General features: G+C 46.3%; 1 protein-coding gene across 2 annotated transcripts in view; it reads right to left on the reverse strand.

Moving 5' to 3' along the window:
- The window catches only part of FUT8 (fucosyltransferase 8), a 780,623-nt gene that overhangs the window by 103,754 nt on the left and 658,866 nt on the right, over positions 1 to 18,003 (reverse strand). For both annotated transcript variants that reach the window (XM_085627218.1, XM_085627219.1), the window contains one exon: positions 4,989 to 5,235. In XM_085627218.1, the coding sequence (XP_085483344.1) occupies positions 4,989 to 5,235 (247 nt within the window). The remainder of the gene's footprint in view (positions 1 to 4,988; positions 5,236 to 18,003) is intronic.

Here is an 18,003-nt window from a genome sequence, read left to right on the forward strand (position 1 = left end):
TCGTGAGCTACCACTGCAGTTATCGAGCAGTGCCCTTCGAGATCTGGATGCAATCGGACTGATTCCCCTGATGCTGCGCCCACTAGAACTTCAGGTCCCACTACAGAGCCCACATATGCCCCCTGGCATGATCAACCAGCAGGATGCAGGAGGCCATGAGGCCCAGCAGCCTCAGGGTCAGTTTGACCGAAACCCGGGACAGAGGCTGAAAGATCGGAATCATAGCCCGAATATCCCGTACTCGCTGTTCGGGAGGATAGACCCGGAACAGCGTCGTGTCCAGAACCGCTCTGATGAAGAGGTGCTTCTGAGAGGGGATCAGGTGCAACTTCGGCACGTTGATGGACAGCCCCAGCATATGCAGGAGGTCAGCTGTAGTATAGAGGTGGGAGACGACTGCTTGGGGAGAGCCCGCCTTCAACAACCAGTCGTCGAGATAGAGGAAGACTGAAACTCCTGATCTGCGCAGATGAGCTGCGACCACCGCCATCACTTTCTTTAACACCCAAGGGGCGCTGGTGAGGCCAAAGGGGAGCACAGTGAACTGAAAGTGCTTGTGGCCTACAGTGAAGTGTAGGTAACGCCGGTGGGCCAGCAGGACGGGGATGTGAAAATAAGTGTCCTGCAAGTCCAACGCTACCATCCAGTCTTGCGGGTCGAGGCCAGACAAGACCTGAGCAAGTGCCAACATCTTGAACTTCTCCTTCCGGAGGAAGCAATTGACGTCCCTCAGGTCCAAGATAGGACGCAGGCCCTTGTCCTTCTTGGGAACCAGAAAGTAGTGGGAGTAGCAATCACGACCTACTTCTGGACCAGGAACGCGCTCAATGGCCCCCTTGGCCAAGAGGGCCGTGACTTCCTGCTGAAGAAGCGCAAGATAGTCCCCCGACATGCGGTGGTATTGAGGTGGCATGGCAGGAGGGGGAGTCTCGAAGGGGAGGGAGGAGCCCCTTCGGACAATTTGCAGCACCCACTTGTCCGATGTGATGTTGCGCCTGTGGGGGAGAAGATGGCGAATTCTGCCATCCACTGGCGTTTGATGGGCCTGAAAGGTCGGACTAGGAAGGCTTTGCAGTGGATGCTGCAGGGGTGGAGGTGGACTGACCCACCCGCTGGCCCCCAGAACCGCCTCGACGGTTCCCACGTCCGCGCTTAGAATGTTGCTGCGCAGGCCAGTGGCTCGGGAACGAACGTGTTGGGGCATCCCTTCCGTGGCCACGAAAGGAGCGAAAAGCGGAAGGCGGAGGAGGGCGAGTGGCTGACAGGCCCAAGGATCTGGCCGTAGCCCGTGAGTCCTTAAACCGCTCCAACACACTATCCGCCTTATTGCCCGCCAAAAAGGTAAATGCCATCAAAGGGCTTGTCCATCAAGGTGTTCTGGACATCCCCTGAAAAGCCAGTTGTTTTCAGCCAGGCGTGGCACTGAAGCGCCACCGTCGTGGAAATCGCCCTCCCCAGCGAGTCGGCGGTATCAAGCCCACAATGAATGGTGAACTGTGCTGCGTCTCTACCAGCCGCTATAGCTTGGGAGAGTACTGTCCGTGCCTCTTCCGGACAGTTGAGCAGCACCTGCGCAACCGTATCCCACAGAGAGTGGGAATAACGGCCCAAGAGGCATGCGGTGTTCACCGACCGCAGCCCTAAGCAGGCAGATGAAAACGGCTTCTTGCCAAGCTGTTCCAGCTTCTTGGATTCCCTATCCGGAGGTGCGGAAGGGAACGTGCTCTGGGAAGCAGAGGCTTGGACAACCAAGCTCTCGAGAGTGGGGTGTTGGGAGAGAGAGAGGGTCGCCCGGAGCAGGGCAATGGCGGCGGGCCACGTTTCTGTCCACAGGAGTCCCTGTGTTGGGCCTGGACCAAGTGCCCAAAAGGACGTCAGAAAGTGCGTCATTAAAAGGCAGCAAGGGCTCCGAAGAGGTTGCCGCCAGCTGAAGCACTTCTGTCAGGAGGTTAGTCCTGATGGCCACAGTAGGGAGTTCGAGGTGGAGGGCCTCGGCTGCCCTACGTACTACCACCGCGTAACTGGCTCCCTCCTCCGTAGCCATTGTAGGAGGAGACAGCATGCCAAGGTCAGGTGAGGTGTCAATACCACTGGCATCCCCCAAATCCTCTGCTCAGTCCGGATCATAATCACACTGATGTGTGAGTGGGTCCTCAGGCCTCTCCCAGTCCTCCTCTTCCTCCGAAGTCTGTGAAACAGGCTGAAAATAAGGAGGACGGACATAGGGGAAAAATGCTCCTATCGGCGTCAGGATCGGCGCCGCATGGCACCGATCCAGCACAGTGTCCTGTTCAGGGCTGAAACTGGGGATGACGTCGTCCCGAGGAACGGGTGACGTCGGAGGTGGTGCCGGTGGGGTCGACGCCGGTGGAGGAGTTACAAGGTTAACCGGCGTCGACCAGGGTCCGATCCCGGATCCCGGGGGGTCCTGCGGCGCCGGGGCTGCCGGCGATGTAAGGACAGGACCCCCAGTCGGGCCTGCGGGGCCCGGAGGCGCACCGGTAGGGCCAGACTGCAAAAAGATTTGGGCCATGGCAATAAGAAACTCTTGCACCTGAGCAGGCGTCGCTGACGGATCCGGAAAAGGTGGGTAGGCCGGCGGCGACGTTGCAGGCTCCGCCGGAGCCGCGGGGTGGCACCACCCGCACCCTCAGCCGCGATGGGAAGTCGAGGAGCAACAACGCTTCTACTTCTTTTTGGAATGCTTCGACTTACCTGACCCCGAGTGCGAAGACTTTGATCCAGAGGAACGATGGTCACAGCTCCATGACCGGTCGCTCGACCTCCCACGGGACCGGGACCTTGAGCGGCACAGAGCCGTCTGCCGGACTTCCAGCAACTTTCGGGACCACTCCCGCAAAGTCTTCGGTGCCATGACCCAGCAGTCGGGGCACGACTTGGAGTCGTGGTCGTGCCCCAGGCAGTAGAGACACACACGGTGCGGGTCCGTCACTGACATCATGCGGTAACAGTCCCCACAGTTCTTAAAGCCGGGCATCCCTACGACACCAGGAGTCAATCGACTCGAAGAAATTGAGACAAAAGGCCTAAAAAATAAACTCAGTCAAAAAGTGACTGGGGTACTTGCTCTTCCCGGATCTGCACTTGCTGGCGCGGAAAAAGAGAGAACTGACTGTCAGCGAGCGTGGACGCCTCTAAGTAGCTCCAACGACGTCATCTCGGCGCCTGCGACGCACGCGGAGCTGCACGACGATGCCTACCGACGCGCACGGGCACTGCTGACGAAAACTTTCCAGATCCAGTCTGATGCCTGGGGGAAATTCTAAGGTAAGGAATCTATCACTACGTGTTTCTTTCAGCTGTGTTTCTTTCAGATATGTGCCTGTACAAGAAAACAGGACTTCAAGCCACCTGTATTAATTCATTACATATGAGTAGTGACACCAAAAAATGGCCACCATCTTCACCAGCAGTGTGGGTGTTGTCTTTGCTAGCAGTGTGTAAGGGAAGATTGAGCACAGGTTCCCGAGACTGCAAAAAGGGTTAAATGGACATTCTAGCTGCTCATGGCACACCAACACATTGTCCAGGAGCTTACGTACTCACAAACTCCATGATGGGCGGGGAAGGTGGGTGCTATATTGAGTGTAGCCAGAGAATGGCTGAATGAGTGCACATCAAACCTGAGGGAGTGTGCAGTAGGACTGAGTTAGCAAAATTAACTATTGATGGACAGAATGCAGAACAATGTCATACATTCACCCCAGTTCAGAGATCTGTGCCTAAATCCATCCTTTTTTTTGCTCACCATGCCATTCCAGTTTGGACCCAGCCATATGCAAACCAGTCTTGACCCTGTGCCCAATGGGAACAGTCCAGCCCGAAGTGCCAGGCCAGGTCCTCTCTGGCCTGGAAACAAGCATCCTAGGACCGGTTTCGGGGTTTCACCCCTCTTCAGCCAGGATAGCTTGATTCCAGTGGCATGGAGAGCACGGGACTCACGTCTGAACATAACCGTCCCACTCGGGGTGACAATTGCAAAAAGAACTATTGATGGACAGAATGCAGAACAATGTCATAGGAGTGAGTTAGGGCAGAATTACTGTGGTCCATGGTGTGAACCCCAAGGATCCAACAGAGCTTCGCATTTCCGTAGTACGATAGTGCAGTCTCCCTTGTGCTACATAGGTTCCTAAAACACAGGTTCGTGTATACTGGGTGCCTCCCAGAAGAAATATTCTTAATGTCTAACCCTGTTTGTGGGCCACAAGACTCACCAGTGGCTTAGGATAATGTGCAGCTTACGCCAGGCAGGTAATGCAGCATGGAACACTGGGCCCTGCAGGTCCTTGGAGGCACACACTAACCGTACAACCCACTTACCGGCAATTAGCGATGCATGTGCCAAAGTAGTAAAAAGACAAATAGACCTATTAAACCTAAGCAAGATTCCATCTGTGGTCCTGTCTCTAGGGAAGCACGTGTCCTGGTTTACCGTCCTGGTGCACAACTGTGTCTGCTTGTTTACTGCCTTCCTTCAGTGCACGAAGAACACTGCACAGAAAAGCCCTGAAGCTCTTATGGGAACCCTGGCGGATCACAACACAAATGAGGGACAACGAAAGGGTTGTCTTTTTCCATTTCGAGATGTTACAGTGTTATTGGAGGTTCGAACCTAATGGTGTCTGTACTGACGAGTGCAAGCCTGGCCCTGGCGTGGGCAAGAAAAGAAGAAGGCGAGAAGGGGATAGGAGGGTAGAGAGGGAGGTATAACGAATGACAAACAATATTTTTTCTTCGCAAATGAAAAGTAGTGAAATTGTAAATGGCATTTTTTGAAATGTGAACTACTTGACAATTACCAACAAGACAACCGTAAAGAGAGAAACGTAACATTACACAACTGCCACTAAGTATATGGCAAAATAATAAAGCTATCATCCACATTGTAGTAGTAATGATAGTAAACTACTAATGTTACTCCTACTATTTCTACAACTGTTATTAAAAAACAAAAAAAATCTTACCCGATAACAGGATGCTTGAACCCAAGTTTTCTCGTTGATTCTTCGATTTCTTTCTCTAGCCAGGGCTGCGGACGAATCAGGTACTTGACAAACTGGGAGACCCACCAAGCGGCAGGGTCTCCGTGAACACGTATTAACCGATCGGCTAGATCTTCTGGGACGGCGAGCGGTAGATATGGTGGTCGAGGATGGAGACTGTCGACAATGGGGAGCTCCACCACCTGAACATCCTTGTCGTTTGCCTCACCTGTAGACGAAAACAGAGCATTATGGACTGCACGGCTTCACTCCAGCGCAGTCCATTCAACATGTTCATCAGAGTACAGTGGAATCATCAACTCAGGCAACATGAATAGACTGCTCTCTTTTTTAGGTCTGGTTTGATGGCTTCCTAGCATCAAAGCTTATGTCAACACAACAAGGAACAATATAACAACAGTACATATAAAGGTGCTTCGGACCAGCCCTCTTCCATCATTGGTTGGTTTGTGTAAGCTCCACTCCAGCCATTGGCTTGTTTGTGTAAGCCCCACTCCAGCCATTGGCTTGTTGGTGTAAGCCCCACTCCAGCCATTGGCTTGTTTGTGTAAGCCCCACTCCAGCCATTGGCTTGTTTGTGTAAGCTCCACTCCAGCCATTGGCTTGTTGGCTGATGATGATAATAATAAGTTATTTGATTCAATTCATTAAAATAGTTACAAAAGGAAGGCAAATGGATTGCGTGGAAAACTCGAATAGTTGCTCTATTTCTAGAAAACGAGGCAAACCAGTAGGAAATTGTGATCAACTAGAGCAGCGTTCCGAACCAGCCCCACTGAATCGCTACTGGAAGCCGGGGACCACGCCTAAGCAATTTCTACGATTTGAGCCTCAAAGCAATACACAAAAATGCAGAGAAAAGTACAAATGGAACAAAACATAGAAATTGTGAAATATTTTATTTACCTCACAAGCAAAAATATACAATATTCGAAATGTTTATTTTAATTAGAAGGTTCGAGCTTTTCAAAAAGTAGTTTTATTTGTAAAATACGGATCAATATGTCAGGCTTTAGCATATCACTGTCTTTTTGGTCGTAATGCATTCTCTCTGATTCAATTGATGCTTCCAATTGTCCTTATTGGAATCCATTTGCTGGATTTGCCCTCCTCCCACAAATGAAACTAAGAATACCAACTTAATATTTACCCTCAAATTTAAAACTGCTTCACATTTGTATTTAAAATGTTCAATTTTACTTTTTGCCATTTTATGTATATTTTATGAATCTGCTAATATTACTACATTTTCTAAACAGTCGCAGATCCCCTGTGAAGGTGCTGTAGACCACAGGTTAAGAACCGCTGAACTACAGGATATATGTTTCCACAACGGCTGGTCTACTCCTATGAATCGGATGACAGACTTAAGAAAAGTATCTTTTCTGCTGAAGGTCCACCTTTGTTTCTTTCTGAGTGGCTGCCGGCACCCTTATGGCGCAAGGCTTTCAGACCAGGCATACACTGTTGTTTCTGGAGAGAGTCGAGCCCAAGCCTTCCTTCTTCAGCTAGCTACTTTCTTACTGCTTCCTTCATGGAGAGGGCCTCAGGCCTTAAGACGGGAAGGGAATCTCAGTGGCAGTAGCCTGGACATCAGCTGGGGTTGTGGCTTTGGGAGACTAACATGAATGGCTCACTTGTGCCGGTGGAGACTTTAACATGAATAGCCCAGCGGTAGTCATTACCGCTACCCTACGATTATGCATGCACAATGTTATCGATTAAGTCAGTTTTAATTCTGATGCATGATCACACTCCAGATGCACAATTGGCTTGTAGGGGGTGGCAGTGCACCTTCTCAATGCTTGGTGCTAAAGCTCCAGGGAAAGCGTGTTGTCCGTAACTAACAGTTGGAAGGAGTTTCGCTATTACCCTCTATATTGCCTCAGTGGAGGGACTAAACAGGTTTGTGTAAAGTTTGAATAGAGTGAATGCCTAACCCTGCTCCTTAATGTAGGTTATCTGCAATTTTGTCTATCCGTTAGCGGGGAACCATACACTCAGGAGGTTGTATTTAAGGGACAAATGTCCTAGTCTCTATTAATGCTTCATCCATTTATGCAGCACAAAGCTCAGGACCTCAAGCTCACCCTATTTGGGGCAAGACTTCTGAACAACCACAGCCTTTCCACTGGATTTTGATGGAGTGTCTCACCCACTGGAAGTTCTACTTTCTCTTTTAAAATATATTATGACAACAAGGCGGTACGGAGGCGGTACGCACGGCTCTCAAACTTTCAAATTGTTTAATTAGGATCTACAGAGAACAAGGAAATGCTGATCCAACTAGAGGTTTTTTCTGGACATACAGTGCTCTGAATACAACACAGAGTGAGCTCATGCAAGCAGTAGACATAGAAAAGGGCTAGTCATACAAGACAGGAAGCGAAGAGTGCATTCAAATAAAGGCATTTGCTTATCATTTTCAGATAAGATCTGAATGGCTGTCAGATTACTGCAGGTGTAAAGTTTTCAATATTTCGGAATACTTTCAGGTAAAGGACAGAAGTCAAAAAGCCAGAATGTGATGGTAAGTTTAGACGCTCTGACGGTACCATTTTAAGAAAGAACTTTACCTAACATGAAGGAAACGCAAGACCTCATGGGCCATATTCAGGGATTTAAACGGCACTGTGTGAGAAACTGACTACCAGAATAGAGAAAAATATATCGGAATGGAAGATTGAAATTTCGTTCCTGCATTTGAAATAACTTGATTTTCGAAGCCATATATTTAAGAGTACTTAAAAATATGGCATTATCATTGAAGGGTCTTCCACCAATCACCACTGTGAGCAGTGACCTCATGATCACCATCGTCAGGCAGGTCACCATCATATGAAGGATCTTAAAAACATAAAAGCAAGAAGATGCCGTAGTAAACACCAAGTGCCTTCACCTAGGCTCTTCTCCAGAGGGATTTGCAACGACATTTGCCCATATTAGAAGACCAAAAAGGCAGGTTTCATAGTGACCCTGATTTCCTTTTGTCCCAAGTGATTGTTTAACATACAATTAGATATGCCAGGGATCCCAGCATTCTGATTTGTTAAAGGTTGGCCAATCAGACTGATCAGAATGTTGTGCACAAATATATGAACAATGGGGTTGTGCAGGCTGAACAGATGGTTTAGTCCAGTCTAGTGTATTTCTGGGGACGGGGCAGTAAGGTGGTTTCTGGCATGCCCCAGACCAGCAGAGGCACATTCTACCTGTCCTACACTTACAGGATTTTACTGTGAACGTTTTATTAAGGCTTGGTTCTTTGAGCAGTAGAGAGAAGAGAAAAAAAACGATTGCTTTGGACTTCTGTCACCAAGATTCGAAAGGGCTCACAGTGGTGTGCAACTTCAGAGGAGCTGCTTAAAAGGATCCTACGAAGAGCCACGCAATGCTATGGATAATGAGCACTCTTTGTGCGAGTTCTTAAAAGGCTGTAAGTGCCAACTCCATGGAAACTTCACCTGTCCTGCATCCGGCGGGGGTTCAACCTTGTAGGGTCTGTGGAAAATGTCAGTGCCATTGTCCTGAACACAGTTTCATCCACAATTTGGTAGAAAGGACCAATTTGTCTCCATTCTTTCTGGCTGTGCCGACTTCAGCATTGGTCCTTTCCTTTTGATGAGTGTGAATTAAATTTGACTTCTGCAATATAAGCGATAAGTGCCTTTCCCACAGCCGCTCAGCAGAGATCTTGCGCATTCTGCTGAACGAACCGTAAATAGGTTGTGAGTGTCAGTTCTGCAAAAAAAAACTACACTTCGTCTGGCCCTCACACTAGCTTTTCATTGGCCACTGATGAAAGGGAAGTTAGCCACTGATAGATCAGACAAGTATCCAAGTGATGGTCCCTAGCATCAAGATATGGTTCCTGTAAAAGTGTCAAAAGCTCAGCTTTTCAAAGATCTTTCACAACAGTATTTACTACACGAATCTGACTGATCTCAAGCACCAGGTATATTCTGCTTGCCTCTTTTAAAGTGCCATCTGGGGCACCGGAAAGACGTGTCACAAGTCTGTGTCATGTGACTTCACAGACATTCCGAGATAGAAGCTCCGTCTACAATATCTGAATTGTCAGAATGAAAACAAACCTTTACATCACCGCCCAGAGAAATATATTCCACCAACTGAAGGTGAAAAGGAACCCGAGTCAAATGCAGCACAACGAGGGAAAAAAGCAAACAAAGCTCACATTTTTACCTTCGATTGTAATTTAAAATCCCTGCTTCCTGTAATCAGGGCACAAGTCCTAAAAAAAGAAGTGGGGGGTCTAACCAGGTTAGGCAGTATGCAAGGGAATTCATGGCGCGTGCCATGTCAGCGAATGATGCCACTATGCGACATTGCATGCGACATCACAGGAAGTGAGCTCACTGGAAGTGACATCAGATATTAAGACCCCCACACATATGATTATCAGGTATATCATGAGTACATTTAAGCGCATTATGAGATTTAACAAATTAGATTTTGTGTCAGGGTTGTGCCAAAAAAGGGGCGCAATCCCGATGCAAAATCTGGGCCTCAACTTATACATTTGTTTTTTTAAGCCCTACCACAAAGAAATTGGCAACAAGGAGAAGCATGGCAGTAAATCTGATATGTTAATTGGTTGCATAGTCTACATCTTAAAATATTTGATTGGGTTAAGGCATATGCTGTAAAAGTGCCAGTAAATCTCAGGGAATAGTAATAATGGTGAGATAACTCTGTAGTTTAACTCATTTGTTGGAGAGATCTGTGTTCTGTGAAGTCCCAGATTTGTATCAAAGTAGTATAAGGTTAATGTGCCTCCTGCAAAGCACATTGCCTAGCATGACGATGACAATGTTTATTTTATGTGGATAGTAAAGTGGGTTACTGCTTTTAACACACAGATCCTTTTGCTTCCTGCAGTTCATAAATGTCAATCCTTGATATATAGCACGGTGAGCTATGAAGGACATGTGACTCCTACACTTTGTAAGCCTGTCTCATGTAACTTATCTTGTACACTGATTTACACATGTACATGATTTATTGTCCATGTAAAATGTGTATGTTACGTAAAGAGCTCTGACACCCTGCATTGGGTTGTGTAGCGCTATAAAAGAAATAAAATTGTGCTACTGAGATTGTTATTTGTGTAAATACTGGGACAGACCAACACATCTGACATTCTTGCAGTGCATGCATCTCTTATATACAGGGACTGAACAAAGGCAAAATCATGCCTCTCTTAAGTACCTGTGAAGAGATAACAAGCTGTGTGCCTTTGTTTACCCTCCGTAGCACTTACATTTAAGTGTGAGGTTCCAGGCCGCCTCCAGTCAGGCTATTCAAACAAGAGGAGGCCCGATTACCCCTGAACTCCGGCCCAGATTGAGGTGAAATTAAAGCTCCCTCGCTGCCTGCACGTTGCTGCTGGGAACTGAAAGTAGACGAAGTACAGGCCCTGCTGAACGTGTTCGGGTGTAAAAATAGTGGGTGGACGCAAGTCCCTGTGTGTCCCCGCGACTTGTACCCTGCCTATATAATAGATATCGATGTCAAGTGTGCAATTTTAGTAACGAAATACATACCAAAGTGGTAGGTTTCCCTGCAACAATCATTTACTAAAGAATCTTCCAGCCAATCCTTTTGATATGAAAAAAAAAAAATTTGATTGCTGGAATTTATGCCAGTAACAGCCGGCTTCAATGTTTTTTCAATGTGAAACCTGCACTTAGCAGATTTGTCCCTCAGAGAATTTATATTTAAATTGTCCACAGCTCCAAACTTCTATTTGTGGCATATTGTTCAAGTTGAAAGTTTTATGCAGGTGCTGCATGTATGTCTTCCTTATTGTATTAAATTGATGCTGCCAGTTAAGGGCACATCAAACACAGTCCAACCGCCTACCTCCCTTTAGAACCAGAAGCAGCGCCACGGGATACCTGGTCCGAGAAGAGATGCCACACAGGGGCAGGGGCAGCCTCTTGGAGTCCATCAAGCCAGGCTTCCTAGTTCCGAGCAGGGCCGTCATAGTGGAATGCCCTTGCCCTAACTGACCTCACCATGGTTATTGGACAACCATTGAGTGGCTGAATTCAGCAGCCACCATCATCATCCTCCCCCAACCAAGGCTTACAGAGGCGGGTACAGCTAAAATGGAGGCACGGGAAGCTGCTATTCAGGCTCAAATCTGGTTAATTGAGCAATGTGAAAAAGAATAAAAAAATTCTATAACATACACTGCGGCTGGATTCCCAATAATTTCTAATCACGCCTCAAAACGATGCCACCTCGAACCGATGGATGAAGAAGTGCGACGTAGGTGTGCAGTTTAGGATTTTAAGAGAACCACAACACTTGTGTGAAACTCAACTCTAGGACTTCTGCTGTCTTCAGTAGGACTGTCACTGTGGGCTGTAGTGACCCTACCTCCCATGACTAGAGCCACTATAACTCCGCAGCATGCAGCCACCAGCTATGCCAACCCCTCACTCTATCATGCTGTGCGTGACATGCAGCGATCTATGCTGCTGTCCGGAAGCCCACCTGCACCTTCGATGGCGGGTAGATGAACCTGCCAAGCACCAAGCTTGGCAGCCTAACTCGCTGGCCTGCAGCAGAGGGCTGTCAATCAGCCTGCAATGACCCCTTGTCCACAGGTCTACTATCTCAGCCTGCCCATCTGTAAACAGCTTATGGAGAGAAATAAACAGCTTATGGAGAGAAATAAACATCTTCCTAGCAGACAGCAATCAGCAGCCAGAGGATGAGCTCAGGTTTGAAAGAAACGTCCTATTTACAATGTTATTTAATGCAAGAGGGGGTGGCATACCTTGTCCATACAGTTTATGTTTGTCTTGCTTTTTGAGGCTGAATGCAATGTATGTCATGTCTTCTTCGTTAGGCAGATAACTAGTTACTGCCTGTTGGTCTTGACCCTTTTTTGCAGGATCATTACCAAACCTTTTGCCTTCCTCCTCCTATTTTTGCTGAATTAGTCTTTCTTGGCAATAGGACTCTGCACACTTTACCACTGCTAACCAGTGCTAAAGTGCGTGTGCTCTCTCCTTAAAACATGTTAGAACAGCTTATACCCAATTGGCATATTTAATTTAATTATATGTCCCTACATGTGCCCTGGGCCTATAAATTAAATGCTACTATTGGGCTTCCACCCAATTAAGTAGTACTTTAAACACGTCTCAGGCCTGCCATTACAGCCTGTGTGTGTGCAGTTTTATAAACTGTCATTTCGACCAGGCAAAATAAACCTTTTGCCAGTCATACCTTCCTTTTAAATACATATGTCAAACCTAAGGTGGGTCCTGGACAGCCCCAAGGGCAGGGTACAGTGTATTTGAAAAAATAGACATGTACTTTCAAGTCCTGGTAGTGAACTACTCTTAAATTCGTTTGTCACTACTGCAAGGCCTACCTTTCCCGTAGGATAACATTGGAATTACCTTATTACATTTTAGAAATGTAATTTCCATATGGGAACAGAAACCCCTTCATGTTTGGTGTCTCTGGAATCACAATTTAAAATCCTAACTTATGGTGAAGTAAGTAAGTAACTAAAGCTTTTGTAAAGTGCGCACACACAGAAGTGTCTTAGTGCTTAGTCGGATTTTAAATTGCAATTCTGCAAATGCTACTTCTCGAAAGTTAGCATTTTCTTGACTAAGCAGCAATTTGGTGCCTGCTGCCGGTCTCTGGGTACACGACTGGGTGTAGCTGACAGTTGGGCTTTGTGTATTCCTCCTAGACAGTCACACACAATGGGGAGCTTAGGTGTGACTGGAAGGGGCATCACTGGAAGGATGCGGGGGATGAGCTGGGCCCAACCCACTTACACTTTGAGTAGGCTATGTCCTGCCTCAACACAAAGGGCTGCATACCCCCCTGTAGTTAGTCTGGGGCCAGGGCCAGAAATGCAGTGCAGCTATGGACTTCAAAGGCATGCCTCTAGAAGCTTCTCCCCACTTCAAAGGCACAACTGGGTATAAACACTGGACCCCAGATGACCAACTCTACAGTACACTTTTGGACCTGTGGATACTCTGCCAGGAAGAGGAACTGTTGAACTGCTACTCAGAAGGAACTGCTGCCCTGCTGTGCTGACCTGCTTTCTGTTTCCCTCTTGTCTGGGGAAGGAGAATTGGACCTGCAACCTCCTCTTGAACCCAGGACCCCAGAGTGACTCCAAGGGCTCTGTCTGTCTGGTGACCTCCTGATCCGATCCTCAGGGACATAAAAGGCTCCCAACATCCTGCACCAGCACCTGGACCAAGGAACAGCGAGTTCCTGACCACCAAGTGGTGCCACTCAGGTCCTGGAACCTTGGTGTGACTCAACGGTACTGAAATCAAGCATTTGGGCTTTTCGTGACTGCCAAAGGGCCCGTTCACACCAAGACCTCGTCGCTTGCACCGCAGTTCATCCCAACTCTTCGCATTGCAGCATCGACAGCTTGCGGGAATCGCCAAAGCAAAGCTCGAGCAACACCCCTCTCCCCGGGATGGCAAGAGCCACCCACGACGCAGAGAGCCTCCTGTGACGCTCTCTCTGCTCATCGCGGTCCTCTTCAATGCGAACGGGACGCTTTGCATGAACCTGAGAAGGTACATTTCTGAGGGACTAACCAGGTAACTGTATCTGACCTGCACTCCATTGTGGTCAGCTTCAAAGTGCGACTTTCACCTGGTCCAAGGCGATCAGATAACCTGAGTAGGCGCTTTGTGCTATTTTCACTAAATTCTTTACAAAGTCATTTATCCGGTTCTACAGACTGAATTTTTGTTGTTTGGGTCTTGTTTTATTTATTAAATTTCACTCTATTTTTCAAACTTGGTGTGGAATCATTTTTGTGTGGTTTTCACTGTTGAAGTGTTACACAAATCTTTAACACAACACTTCTAGGTTAAGCTGGACTGCTCTGTGCCAAGCTACCAGCAGGTGAGCACACGTTAATTTGAGATTTGCTTGTGCCTTACTTTGACAAGGATTGTGGTTGCTGTTGGACCAGGGGCTCACACCCCAGTCAACCAGTAACCTCATTTTTTACACCTCCTATAAATGTAATCATATGCATCTTTTTATTCTACTCATTTTTATCTGTTGATTTGGCTCTCCTGTATTTTTTCTAGTTTTATATGCGTATCATTTCTATGTAAAACGGTCAAAAGTAGCCTAAGTGGAGCTGCGCTTAATAACACTACAATAAACACCCTCAATTAAAATGAAAGCTACAACTAAATCAAAGAACTAATGTCTCATCTCTTTTTATGTCCTGAATAGGCGTCTTGAGTAATGCCCTTCCTAAGCAATCTCCCATGGTTTATAAATCACACACAAATATATATATATATAAAGAAGTCTCGCTCTTCAACACTTTTCATACACAGGAGACAAACGAGAGCAGACCCAAGATAAGTGCTATTTTCCGTTTATTGCTTTGAAAATAGTATCGCCATGACGCGTTTCGACAGCTCTCTGCCTTGATCACTATCTATATATATGTGATCTGCAATAAAACATCTTACCTGAAGTCCAGCGGGGTCCGAGTTTCCTTCTTCGCCGCCGTTGAGTGGAAGTAGCAGGAATTTGAACTTTCCGATATATATATATATATATATATATATATATATATATATATATATATATATATATCCAACAGGTAGTGCTAACTCGGCGTGGCTGAAACGTTGAAGCCTCACACCCAGAGATCACAGACACGGACCAGTTATTCTTTAGTGCAATTTATTCGCTTGCTCGCATAGTAGTCGCCATAACGTTTCGGCTCCTCAAGAGCCTTGTTCACATGACAACATATACAATCAATCAACTTCCTTAAATAGGAGGGCAAGAGCTCTACACGTGGTATATGTCAGTATAGACATAAACAACAGACTTTGATGGATTAAGGTTTCAAATGCTACCAACTTGAGGCATAATTCATATCATGCTTTGAAATTACCCAAAGGTTTACCAAAGTCAAAATCACATGAAAAAACCACTGTAATGCAAATAAATTATAACGCATCACATTGAAATAGTTTACATAGTTGTGCAATAATCAACATTATCAATGCGTGTTGAAAAAAATCAAATCCATCTACTATCGACATAAAATCCTTGTAATGTCCGTTTTAATCATGAATCGCGGGTTAAATCCCAATGTATTCATATATATATATATTGACATCCTGACAGTCTTTCAACAAACAGGCACCAACTCCGTGAGTAATTCTGGCACAGAAGGCGATTTATTCAAAACAAGGTCAGACGCGTTTCGGCGGCAAGACCGCCTTGTTCACTGCATTAACAGTTCTGTGAGTGTCAAATTTAAAAACACAACCACCATTATCCCTTGGTTACCATGGTAACCAGAACTTTACATAGACGTTCCACAGTGACTATGATATATGACAGTGCATAAATTAAAACACAGTGGGGAAAAGGATATATATACACAAACAACATAATAATCTATAGGACATTTGTGTTCCCCTAATATTATAATTTGAGTTAAACTAATCACTCATATTAAAAATGAAAAAGAAAGAAATATGTCTATTCTATTTGTTTCCTAACCTCCAAGATGAACGTGACATCGTGTATGAAGTAAATCAAATGCCGACCATAGACATAAACGTGACACAAGTGGTTTGGGTGTTGGGCCCCTTCCTCTATTCATACAATTATTAAATTATCCTACATATCTGTTGCACACATACTCGAGAACCAATAAATAGCAGATGCTACATCAGGAATTACCAAGAGAGTTTACAAGTGTAATAGCGCATAAATGTCGTTCCTGATGCTAAAGAGGCAGAAAACCCTCCCTATTGTTATTTTTATTCTTATTTTTCCTATTATTTTTTTTTCCTTTCTCATACTCCAGGATAAAAATCTAGATTGATAATTTAGGATTCCACCTGTCTGCTCCTGGAGTGCAAGTGAGTGGTCCTGCTGGGAGGGCGGGTTCTGCTTCGAGAAGTGCGCGTACTGGCTTAGAGGGTAAGATGGAGGGTGAGGGTATTTTCATTCCGCAACGACTGTCCTGGCCAAGTGGGCTTGCGGTGCCAGTTAGAAGTCTATGGTAGGGAAACCAATCAGACTCTATCCAAACTAAACCCAACCGGGCGTAATAGTGTGTCGTAGTGCTACAGGAAACAAATTGTGTCAAATTAAAAAAATAATAAACTGAAGGTGAGCGGTTTTAGGGATAATGGTGCAATCAAAAATCTGTAAAAAAGTGTAAGAACTCTTATGCTTCGAGGAATGGATAACAGAGGAGAGGCGCGAGTCCCTAACTACGGGGTCACAGGTGAACATTCAGCGCTTATCCCTTGTGGGATTTTGGAGTTGAAGAGAATTGTATATCTCGATTCCAATCTCCGTAATGCCAGTTGTTGGTTTCCTCCCCTTGGATTTTTAGGGACATTGTCAATGACAAAGCAGGAGAGGTCCTGGGACTTCCCTCCATGGCACAAATTTATGTGGCGTGCCATAGGATATGTCTGGTCATCATTCGCAATAGCCCTTAGATGCTGTAAGATGCGAACGTGAACCTGATGAATAGTACTGCCTACATAGATCTGTTTCCGGTCCAGGGAAGGCATGGCTTGGCAGTTCGGGCTGGACTGTTCCTATGAGGCACAGGGTCAGACTGATTTGCATATGGCCATGTCTGAACTGGGGTGGCAGAGTGGGCTAAAGAACGGTGATGGATCAAACCCAGATCTGTTGACTGGGTGTGAGTGTTTGATTGGTTCTGATGCTCCGTCCATCACCACCCCCTTTTGTACCGCTTTGTTCGCCATAAGTTGGCAGGGTATGCTCAGACGTGAGTCCCTTGCTCACTTTGCCACTGGATTCAAGCAAGCCTGGCTGAAGACGGCTGAAATGCCAGAAACCGGTCCTAGGAAGCTTGTTTCCGGTCCAGGGAAGGCATGGCTTGGCAGTTCGGGCTGGACTGTTCCCATGAGGCACAGGGTCAGACTGATTTGCATATGGCCATGTCTGAACTGGGGTGGCAGAGTGGGCTAAAGAACGGTAATGGATCAAACCCAGATCTGTTGACTGGGTGTGAGTGTTTGATTGGTTGTGATGATCCGTCCATCACCACCCCCTTTTGTACCGCTTTACATAGATCTTAGGGCACGTACAGTGCAAAACGTATACAGCAAAATCTGTTTTGCAATTAAAGCTGCCACAAATTAGGTATGGTGTGTGTCTGAAGGGCATGATGACAGATTCCATGTTAGTACCATGTATACAGGCCTTGCCTCTACTGCACTTGGTAAAGCCTTTGGGTGACTGTAGCCAATTCTGGCTTTTAGCTACTGAGGGTGAGTTGCATACCAATTCCTGGTGCATAGACTTTGCTCTTCTAAAACTGATAGCTGGGACTTTGGGGCAGGTGGCTCCCAAAACCGGGTCACTACGAACAGTGTTCCAATGTCTGTAGAGTATTTTTCTAACTGTAGTGTGGTATGCATTTAACCCTGTAATGAGTCTGGGAGTACCAGCTCCGTTACTTTTAATTTGTTCTTTGTCTTTGAACAATAGGTCTTCTCTTGTTTTTAGCTCGCTTCTATTTTTAGCTTTGTCTAGGGTTTCGGTTTTGTACCCTCTCCTCTGTAGTCTGCCAAAGAGCTCTTTAGTAGATTTCCTTAGACCTTCTTCTGTACTACAGTTACGTCTCATTCTGAGACACACTGCGTATGGGATACCTTCCGTGACACTATTATGTTTCGGCACTTTCCATAGATCCATGCCATCATCTATGTAACGGACATAGATGGCCACATTTTCTGTCATAGCCGTTTTTTGTCCCGTCATGAGTACTTGCTCCTCCCACCAGCCCATATGCAAATTCGCATAGCTGGGGGCGAAGCAAGTACCCATGGCTGTGCCCTGTAGCTGTTTGTAAAACAATTTGTCAAAAATAAACACATTTTTCTCAAGGCACCATTCTGCAATATGCAACAACATT

Source organism: Triturus cristatus, chromosome 9, assembly GCF_964204655.1.
Source record: "Triturus cristatus chromosome 9, aTriCri1.1, whole genome shotgun sequence".
NCBI classification, from domain to species: domain Eukaryota; kingdom Metazoa; phylum Chordata; class Amphibia; order Caudata; family Salamandridae; genus Triturus; species Triturus cristatus.